This window comes from Pinus tabuliformis, chromosome 6 (genome assembly GCF_031772625.1).
Source record: "Pinus tabuliformis cultivar Carrire ecotype Pingquan chromosome 6, CPIR1, whole genome shotgun sequence".
NCBI lineage: Eukaryota > Viridiplantae > Streptophyta > Pinopsida > Pinales > Pinaceae > Pinus > Pinus tabuliformis.
In genome coordinates this window covers 2,071,674,354-2,071,685,751 of record NC_142292.1, presented here as the reverse complement: position 1 = coordinate 2,071,685,751, position 11,398 = coordinate 2,071,674,354, and the positions used below count along the sequence as shown (strand labels likewise).

At 37.7% G+C, this 11,398-nt stretch overlaps 1 protein-coding gene across 1 annotated transcript; it reads right to left on the bottom strand.

The window, feature by feature from the left end:
- Positions 1-1,676: 1,676 nt before the first annotated feature.
- On the bottom strand, positions 1,677-9,492 carry LOC149267535 (disease resistance protein At4g27190-like). The gene is made up of 2 exons (XM_089412410.1): positions 9,034-9,492; positions 1,677-3,140 (listed from the first exon to the last, which is right to left on the bottom strand). The coding sequence occupies exons 1-2, from the start codon at positions 9,490-9,492 to the stop codon at positions 1,677-1,679; spliced, it is 1,923 nt and encodes a 640-aa protein (XP_089268536.1).
- Positions 9,493-11,398: the final 1,906 nt, after the last annotated feature.

Genomic DNA, 11,398 nt, shown 5'->3' with positions numbered 1-11,398 from the left:
TGCTTAGATCCATCTTAATTTCAAATATATCAAACTTCAAGAGGGATCACATATCTCCAATAGAAATTTTTTCACAAACTTTACACTCAAAAAAGAAATTTGCACCCACTCTCAACATGTAATAGATTGAAAATGAAAATAAATCCAAATTGATTAAATTACATCACAATTTTTTTTTTTTTTTTATATATATATATAAAAAATAAAATCTAAGTGTTAAGGGGTTTTCCCAGTGCATTATACTAGATATATTTTTTGGGATTCAACTAAGTTAAGTAAGTCATTCATCTATGACCATTTGGATGAGAGGTAGTCGTAACAAACGAATTTCTCATGAGTTTTTAATAGTCCACTTAGCGATCTCGGATGGGTGACCTCCATGGAAGTCTTGGTTACGAGGTGCAAGCCCTCGAAGTGATGATTGACACTATGTGATTCACTTCACTAGTTTCAATCCCACTTCTTCACCCTATGAGCATCACCACATGCAATAAGTGCTAAGTGGACTATTTAAAAATCATGAGAAATAATGAGTGCTAAGTGGACAATTGAAAAATCATGAGAAATAATGAGTGCTAAATAGACTATTCAAAAATCATGAAAAATTAGTCAGTTACAACTACCTCTCCTGGAAATGATCATTGATGAATGATTTACTTAACCCGGTTGAATCCCAAAAACGATATCTAAAATAAATCTAATTAATATTTTACAACCCATAAACTTAAAAAAAAACAAATTCAAAATTAAATATTTAACTTTTTAATTTAAAAAATAATATTTTAACTAATTAAAAATAATACTATATTAATATTTTTAAATTATATTAAAAATTAAAAATATAAAATATTAAATTTTAACTAATTAAAAACTTATTAGGTATCAAAATTTCAAAAATAAAGTGTTAAAAATTACACTTACAGAAATCAATCGTATATCAAAATTTCAAAAATAAAGTGTCATAAATTGCACTTACAGAAATCAATCATATAGAAAAAAATCTAATTAATAACACGACAAATGTTGAATCTTAAATATTTATTTGTAAACTTATTTTAACTAATTTAAAATTATTTTTGATTGTTTGGTAGAGTATATTTAAAGGAAAAATGAATCATCTCCTTTTAATTATACGAAAATTTAATTTATTTTTAAAATTGATGACAATTTAATTTATTTTTAAAATTTATGACGTAACAAATTACATTTTTATTATGCATAACGTTTTATTGATAACTTCATGAACTTTGTGCTCCAATATAGAAACCTATGTTAGAAAGCAATTTTATAAAATCTGCATTCCTAATTTTCTAATCCCAGAAGAAGAAATAAATCAGATTTGTTGGCTAAAAAGACGTATATGTGTTTCATGTTTGAAAAAAAAAATAATATATAAATCAGACTGATCCGCCAAAAGCTTACCAGTGTTCATAATTTACAAATTCCAGAATAAGAAGAGTCAGAATACTCAACCAGAAACATATGAGTATTTCATTATGTACAAATTCCAAAAGAAACAAATCAGACTGATGTGCTAAAAACACTTGAGTGCTTCATGATTTACAAATTCCAAACGAATGAAACCAAACTGATATGCTAAAAACACAGAGTAGAAAGTTTCTGAAGGTCAAAAGATACAAATGACAGAAGGGACGGGAGTTGGGGTTCTTTAAAGTTTATTGTACAATCTTACAGTTTGAAAGCTTTGTAATCTGTTTTGGAACCAACTTTAGGATATCACAATCGCTAAAATCTAAATACTTCAGACTTTCAATCTTTGCAATTTGAGAGGGCAACGTTTTTAGCTTGCTACAACGACTAATGTACAAAAACTGAAGGGATGAAAGATTACCAATACCTTCATGGACACTTTCGATTTCTGTCCCACTCAAATTAAGAAACTCCAGTTGTCTCAGCTCCCATAATGATAATGGCAATGCTTTTAATGGCGTGTCGCCGACATCCAACACCTTGAGAGAAGTGAGGCCCTGTAGAAATGCCTCCGGGATTTCGTCCAATTCCAGTTTTCCTAGGAATAGGGTCACCAGATTTTGACATCTTAATTCCTTTGCAGGGAGAGAGTTAATGTTATTGCCCATAACTGATATTCTTTTGTAGTCAATCCCCGTGTCAGGGAATTGTTGAAGCATTTGGCCCGCTCTAAACACACATTTCTCCTCCCTTTCTCCAATGTATATTGCCATGTCACGCACAGCGTCGTGAACTGCAATTACATTTTCTTGATGTTGCACTTGGAATAAGCAACGATTTTCAAGAAGGTTAACATACATGTGCCCAGTGTCTTTGGTCTCAACGACACCTTCTGCGATCCACATATGCACAAGTGGATTCACCTGAAAAGCAGTGGGTTGAGGAAACATGGCACAATACAGAAAGCAGATTTTCAAATTGGCATCGGACAAACAATGGTAACTCCATCGCATTCGCTGAAACAAATCTCGATCAATGAGAGGATGATAAGGAATTGGGGAAACGAAATCCCGTGTCTGCAACTGGCGGAGAGCACGCTTCCACTCATTTACATCGTTCTGGCCAATCATTGAGGAGGCTATCACATTAATGAGGAGGGGTAAACCTTTACACTCCTTGGAGACTTCTTTGGCAATATTCTGTATCTCTTCAGAAATATTATTGTCTCCAGCTCCTTGTTTGAAAGCCACTTTGGAAAACAAATCCCATGAATCGTCTGCGGGCATGGCTTCTAATTTCATGCACTCTTCCGCCTTCATTTCTTCAACTAGACTTCTATTGCGAGTAGAGAATATGAGTTTGCTGGCTCTGTCATTGTTAAATTCCACGCCCAGTTGCTCCAGATCAAGTGTGCTCCACATATCCTCTAACACTATAAAAAAATTCTTGGTATTCAGATGTGCAGACAATTGCATCTTCCGGGCATCAACATCTGTGCCGGCCAGGTCTAGATTGACTTCAGAGGCAATAGTATTCTGCAACTCGAGAATTGGAAATTGGGCGACGGTAACCTCTTTGTGGGCACTGTAGATTTTTCTGAGCAACGTTGTTTTTCCAACGCCACTGGTGCCGTACACACCGATTCTCCGAACGTGGGGAGCTTCTGTGAGCCACCTTTTGTTGAAATCTAATTTCAACTCCGTGCGTACCTCACCCAAAACCGCTCAGCAAAACCATTCTTTATCTCGGACCGCCTTCCAGCGAAAAGCAGTTTCCGTATACTTGGCTCCGATGAGATTTGGTGCAGAGGGGTCTCATTGGCCTGACATCAGCCAACGTCATTTTCTCGGGCGTTAAAGTTGGGCAGCAAACTGCCTTCCGATATTTATTCCCGTCGTCCGATCTGCCTGTTCATCCTCCACCGTCGATCTGTGAAGCTGCATACGGGCCTGCAGCGAATTAATTTTGCGTGGAGTGGAAGTCTTTTTGTTGACCGCCGAGAATGGAAGAATTAATGGTTGGTCGTAGTGTTTTGTTGGAGGCCCTTTAATATGGGTATGGGCACATACGTATTTATGTTTTTTATATGTTTTATATATTTTTATATATATACGTTGTCATAAAAGTATACGGTGTGGAGTTTTTAGACAGTGCGTGCTGTAGTCTTTATTTAGGTGTGCCGTGAGCAAAAAGGTTAAGTTATGTTTTTTGTTGTGGTGTATTGTCGCTGTGGGAGCGTATAGTGATGTGCGCGTTTATGGTGATGAGTAATGTGCCTGCGCACAACTCTTTTATGTAATGGTGTTATGTGGTGGCTATGCACAGTGTGTGCGATTTTTGTAAATGCACAGCAGTGCATAAAAACCAGTTGCCAGTTGCTCATTGTAATAAAGAGGGTGTAGTGTGAAAGAAGAAAATGCACAGTAGTGCATGAAGAAAAGAAACGAAGTGGAGCGCATGTTTTTTGAGTAAGTTTTTTTTATAGGTTGGATTTGCATTGAAATGCAAATGAAAAGAGCGCTCACGTATTTTTTGAGATTGTGAATGTAATGTAAAGATTACTGTATGTGTAAAATATTTTTACAGCAGTATGTGTAAAAATAGTTTTACACCAGCAAATGTAAAAATGGGTTTTACTGCAGTAAACCCAGCACAGTTATTTCTCAGGTGAAAACAGAGTCTTGGTTGAATGTTGTTTTTGGTAAATCCCTCTCAGCAAAGAGGATGAATGTGTATCAGGCATGTATTTGTATCAGGCATGTATTTTAATGAATAGAAATGTTTTATGGCTGTGTAATACTCTGTTCTGAGAAATTTTTATTAAAAAGCTTCCCTGTGCAAAAAGGTCCTGGAACAGTGGAAACAGAGCATTGGCTCTGTGGTGTTTGTTTGTCTGGTTTTGGTATTTTCTCCATTCAAAAATACCCAACAGTGGTATCAGAGCTAGTCTAGGCTCTTTGAAGACTCAAAGAAGCTGAAGGAAGGTGTTGTTGCAGCAGTCAAACCTCTCCAGCAGTGTGAAGTTTCAGCCAAAGGGATTCAGGTATTTTTCAAGTCTTTGTGTTACTGTTATAGAAACAGTCAGTGATTAAAAAAAACACAGTCAAGTAATTGAAGCCTAGTTAAGAATGGCAAGGTCAAAGAAGAAAGCCTCCAAGCCTGCTAAAAATGTGTCTCCCTCCTCTACTAAACTAGAAGGCAATCCATTTGAATACATTCTATTTGAAACCCCAAAGTTTGATGGAAACTTTGATGTATGGGAAATAATGATGAGGGCTTTCCTAATGTCTGAGGGGATTGAAGTCTGGGAGTCAGTGATTGATGACAGCAAGATGGATAAAGAATCCATGGAGTATGATGCACAAGCAACAAAGACTATCTTGGATGGACTCCCTGATTCAGTAAAGAAGAATCTAGGAAAATATACATCAGCAAAGGATATATGGGACAGACTGCATGACCTTCATGCAAAGGGAGCACTGACCATGACAATGAGTCAAGAAGAACTCATCATAGAAGCTGAGAATGAAAAGCTTGACCTCGTCAAGCTTCAAGTAAAAGAAAGAGATGAAGAGCTTGCCAAGCTTAAGAAGGAGCTTGATCAATGCAAGAGGAAACACCATGAAGAAGTCATATCCATGACAAATCAGCTGAATGAAGCAAAGAGGCAGGAAGATGCCTTGACAAGTCAACTTGAACAAAGGCACAAGAGACTGAATAAGCTTGTGGAAGAGATTGGACAGTACAAGGTAGAGGTCTCCTCCCTTAAGTCCGAACTACAAGAAGCCAGGAAGCAGGCACAAGAAGCTGAAAAGAACATGGAGAGCAGTCAAGCAGAAATCTCCAAAATGAAGTCAGATATTATCTCCTTCAAAATAGTAGCAGCTAAAGCTACTCGTAGCAAGGAAGAAACTGAGGGACAGCTTGCAAAGAAAAATAATGAATGTGAAAAGTTAGAAGAAGAGATTGTCCTCCTCAGGAAGAAGGTTGAAGGGATGAACAAGATCATGAAGAGCTCTCAAGCTTTGGATGACATGCTCAGCTATCACAGATCTCCATCTGATAAATCAGGACTTGGGTATGTAGGTGAACCCTCAAACAAGGATGAGGATGCTTTAAGCAAAGGAGATGTGAAGAAGCTAGAAAGAGATGGTGATGCTCCTAGTTCCAGCAAAGGCAAGGAGAAAAATGAAGGCTGCAATAGAAGAGATCCTGCTCCAAGTAGAAAACCAGCTCCAAGAAGAAATGTAGCTGATGTCAAGAAGGCAAGAGGCAATGGTGATCATCAAAGGATCTCAAGGCAGCAAGGCTTCAGAAGTACATCAAGAAAACCTCCATCTCTCAGGTACCAAAGTTCATTTTTTGGTTATTGTTATGCTTGTTCAAACTTTGGTCATATGGCAAACGACTGTAGAGCATTTCATGGAGATAGATGTTGTGGTCCCCGACAATCTCCAAGAAATAATTTCACAAGAAGAAATCATGAATTCTCATTCATGAATAAAGTTGAATGCTTCAAGTGTCATAACATTGGGCATATGGCACGTGACTGTAACTTAACATGGGCTGCTATGCAAACTAGACCCATGCAAAAAGAAAAAGTTACACAAGTATGGAGAAGGAAGGTAATACAATCTGAAAACCCCTTGAACTCCCTAGTGGATCTAAATTTATTTTTAGAAGAATCTGCCAAAAGAAGACAAGCATACATTAAAGGGGAGCTTGTAATTTTTTGTTTGCTGAACTGTATTAACAGTCATTTGTTGATGGAGGATGTATTGCAGCGCAGCAGTTGCAAATGAAATCTTTGTTAATCCCTCTAAAAGGTAATATGTAGAAGTGATGAAATCAGCGATGTTTTTGCTTTGTTTTTATGCAATATGCACAGAAATGCATAAAGAAGAAAAGATGGCAGCGCTGAAATGTAAAGAGCTGCAGGGAGATAAGAGAAAAATGCAAAGCATGGAGACCCTCACAGCAGTGGGAAGACAAAATACAAAACAGCAGTTTGGAATTTTTTTGGAGCACATGGATTAGAATGAACAGCAGTTTGAAATTTTTTTGGAGCACATGCATTGAAATGCATAGAAATGGAATGTAGTTTTCCTTTTATGAAATGTGAGAGAACATACTCACAGCAGAGTGAGTACAATACACAGCAGATGGAAATGTTTTGTATTGGGAATGAAAATGCAAACCAGTGAGAAGAAAATGAGAAGAAGGCAAAACACAGCAGAGCGTAAATTCCCAGTGGCTGAGAATGCAATGAAATTTTTCACACAGCAGTGAAAAATGTAATACTTTTTTTGTATGCAATGCAACATGCAAAGAAATGCATAAAGAAAAACATGGACAACAGATTTTTAATGCACATGGGTGAATGATAATGTGTGGCAGCAGAAAAATGAAAGGAATTGCACAGCAGTGCATTGTGTAATTAAAAAAAAAAAAAATGAAACTGAAGATTGTGTGAAGCAAGGGTGTAAAAAGTAACATCCCATGTTATTTTTTGTGTGGAGAATGAAGTGCCAAGAGTATGGGCACAGCAGTATGATGAAACAAAATGCAGCCACAGTGCAAATTGCAGAGGCAACGCAGCAGCAAATAAAACCCAGGGATGACAGTCTATGGTTATGGTTATGGACAGCAGCATGATGGCAAGAAGGAGAAGCACACAGCAATGCAAATGTGAAAAATGCAACAGCAAGAAGTTTTGAACAGCAGCACATGCAAAAGAAATTTTCCTTACAGCAGTAAAGGTAAATGTACTGAATTTGTTGTTCATTGAATTGAAATGCAATATATGCAACAGCAGTGAGTGTAAGAAATATTTACACACAGCAGTGTAAATTTGTAAGTTGGGACAGTGAAATTGTTCCAGAAAAGACAGAGTATTTTGTCTTTGAAAAGTGCACAAGCAGTGCAAGTATAGAGATAGCAGTGTGGGGTAGACGCAGCAAAGAAAATGGCACAACAGTGCAGCAGAGAATATTCAGCAGCATAAAAGAACAATGTAATGAGTTTGCACACACAGCAGTGCAATGATTGTTTGTTTTTGAAACTGCATGTAAAGCAGTGTCTGTTTGTAATCCCTCTGTTAATGAGGAAGGTGCTTTTCAGCACAATCATTTGGTGAAACCCTCTATTAAAGAGGAAGGTGCTTTTCAGCACAGTGTCATGGTGAATCCCTCAGTCAAGAGGAAGATGCTTTTCAACATAGTGTGGTAAATCCCTCTATCAAGAGGATGATGCTTTTCAGCATAGTCATTGGTGAATCCCTCGATGTGAGGAAGTGTTTGGGTAAGATTGAATGCCCAACAGTTAAGTGTTTGGGTATGTTTGAACGCCCAGCAGTTGAAATTAAAGGGGAGTGTTGAAATCTAATTTCAACTCCATGCGTACCTCACCCAAAACCGCTCAACAAAACCGTTCTTTATCTCGGACCGCCTTCCAGCGAAAAGCAGTTTCCGTATACTTGGCTCCGATGGGATTTGGTGCAGACGCGTGTCATTGGCCTGACATCAGCCAACGTCATTTTCTCGGGCGTTAAAGTTGGGCAGCAAACTGCCTTCCGATATTTATTACCGCCGTCTGATCTGCCTGTTCATCCTCCACCGTCGATCTCTGAAGCTGCATACGGGCCTGCAGCGAATTAATTTTGCGTGGAGTGGAAGTCTTTTTGTTGACCGCCGAGAATGGAAGAATTAATGGTTGGTCGTAGTGTTTTGTTGGAGGCCCTTTAATATGGGTATGGGCACATACGTATTTATGTTTTTTATATGTTTTATATATTTTTATATATATACGTTGTCATAAAAGTATACGGTGTGGAGTTTTTAGATAGTGCGTGCTGTAGTCTTTATTTAGGTGTGCCCGTGAGCAAAAAGGTTAAGTTATGTTTTTTGTTGTGGTGTATTGTGGCTGTGGGAGCGTATAGTGATGTGCGCGTTTATGGTGATGAGTAATGTGCCTGCGCACAACTCTTTTATGTAATGGTGTTATGTGGTGGCTACGCACAGTGTGTGCGATTTTTGTAAATGCACAGCAGTGCATAAAAACCAGTTGCCAGTTGCTCATTGTAATAAAGAGGGTGTAGTGTGAAAGAAGAAAATGCACAGTAGTGCATGAAGAAAAGAAACGAAGTGGAGCGCATGTGTTTTGAGTAAGTTTTTTTTATAGGTTGGATTTGCATTGAAATGCAAATGAAAAGAGCGCTCAGGTATTTTTTGAGATTGTGAATGTAATGTAAAGATTACTGTATGTGTAAAATATTTTTACAGCAGTATGTGTAAAAATAGTTTTACACCAGCAAATGTAAAAATGGGTTTTACTGCAGTAAACCCAGCACAGTAATTTCTCAGGTGAAAACAGAGTCTTGGTTGAATGTTGTTTTTGGTAAATCCCTCTCAGCAAAGAGGATGAATGTGTATCAGGCATGTATTTTAATGAATAGAAATGTTTTATGGCTGTGTAATACTCTGTTCTGAGAAATTTTTATTAAAAAGCTTCCCTGTGCAAAAAGGTCCTGGAACAATGGAAACAGAGCATTGGCTCTGTGGTGTTTGTTTGTCTGGTTTTGGTATTTTCTCCATTCAAAAATACCCAACACCTTTCAATCTGTTTCTCTGCCTGTCCTAGTGTGAAGGAGGCAATTTGTTGAGCACTGCAAAGCACTGAAAAATCAGTGCGTAGCCGAACAAAGAGGCCATCGAAAGTTGTTTTCCACTTTCTGATTTGTCTGGAGAGTCTGAGGTTAAAGAGAAAGGCGCAGTCAATACCAAGGCACTGATGTGGGCGTTGTGAGCTGTCGATCAATGCTCTGGCCTTTCTAACTTCATATCTCATCTTTTCCACACAATTTGTGAGGGAATCAGGGGGCGTCTTGTGCTGATTGTCGAATTGATAGCAGATATCACGCAACAGGTCCTTCATACGACTTAACTGTTCTTCGAGAAGGCCACGGTTGTCAGCCAAGTGCATGACATCATCTATCTGCTGGATAAGAGGAGCAATAATAATGGTGCTCATTGTATTGGCTGTGGTTCCGGTTACAATGTCCATTGCGGAGCAGAAAATGAAAACAGCGAAGAGCGCAGAAAATGAATATGAAAACGCACGAGGGAGGGCGGCAGGGAGGGGGATGAATTGCGGGGAACGTGGGGTGGAGATACAAAATATATGAAGGCGTATGTTAATGATGGGTGAATTCAGAAAAGTAAGGATGGCGTTCTATCCAATCTGCAATATGGCGGTGAAGGCGTGGCAATGGCGGTGATACTCGTGGGAGAAGTAAAGGTGGCGTTCAATGATGGTAAACAAAAAGTTTATTCGCAACATCTTTTATTATTCGGAGCATCTTTAATTTTAAGTGACCACTTTGCACGTCGTCGTGTCCAACACAAGCTGCACATTTGGTCCCCTTGCACGGCAATTCTTATTTCTTACCCTATAAGAATTTTAATGCGGCCTGACATGGGACTAATATAAGGCGATACAACACGTCGCTAGGTGATGAGAGAGAAAAAAAAGTTAGTGGCGTGTTGTATCACCTTAGACCGGCCCCATGTCAGGCCGCATTAAAATTCCTATAGGGTAAGAAATAGGAATTGCCCCCTTGCACCCCCACTAGAGGTCATGTTGAATTCTTGGGCCAAACTCTGAAGCTTCTATGTTTTTTTTTATCTTTATCGTTAATCATTTTTGTCAAATGACATAATTCCTTATATTTTTTTATTTTTTTTTGTCTTTTTAATAAATAACATAATTGCTTTCTATTTTTAAAAATCACTTTTGATAAATAGTGTATTGTTTTCATCAGAAAATTTATCAGTGCAGTGTGTTAGTCTAGAAATTTCTAACGACATTATTTAGTTATCAAATTAATAATGAAGACCATCATTACTAACCGCTATCACGAAAATTGACTCATCGCTCTTATTAAAAAACCTATTTTATTATAAAAAACCAGCTATATTCTACATGGCCAAATAGATCTTAAACGGTTAACATATTTCCATACATATGATGAAGACAAACTCAAACTCGTAGCCAAACAAACTCTATTTTAATAGAAAATCTAAAATATAGTATAGCTTTTTTTCCAAAGAATTTAGAAATTTAAATTATAGTATACTATCCAAATGTATATATACGGTCCTCCATTTGTGCTAACATGTGCGATCGAAGCTTTGTCAGACATATGCCTCACTTTGTGAAAAATAAATAAGTGGTCCTCCATTTGTGCAACCTGTGCGATCGAAACTGCATCGGACATGGCAAACCATAAATCACAAGCTATCGGGTCATAAATGAACGGCGGCTGTATATGCCCACCGTTCGATTTCGGCCTTAGCAAAATCGAACGGTGGGCATATACAGCCGCCGTTCATTTATGGCCCTATGGCTTGTGATTTATTGGTTGCCATCGGACATGGCAAACCATAAATCACAAGCTATCCGGTCATAAATGAACGGCGGCTGTATATGCCCACCGTTCGATTTCGGCCTTAGCAAAATCGACATAGGCATGCCCACCGTTCGGACATAGGCATGCCTTACTTTCTGCAAAATAACTGGACCGAAAAAAAGAAAGGAAGAGAGCGAGATCAGTATTAGCGTTTATTTTGACATGATGGCAAACTCATGACATTAAAGAGATGATTATTATAATAATTATTATAATCTGATTTATTAAGGATGATTATTATAATAATTAAAATACCATGATTTCTAATGGAAGGAAAAAATATTTTATTTAAAATATGATTTATTATATTCATTTACGCGTAGTCTAATGAGGTGGAGGAGTTGCCCAGAAAGTTATGGAAATTTTGGTCATATTTAGATAAAATTCGGTAGGGATTTTTGGAAATCCAAGTTATAGTTGTTAAACTTCAAAATTTTAGGTGTCCTAGACATTTTTGATGGTGGTGAATCCATTTCCACTATCAAAAACACGATTCAAACA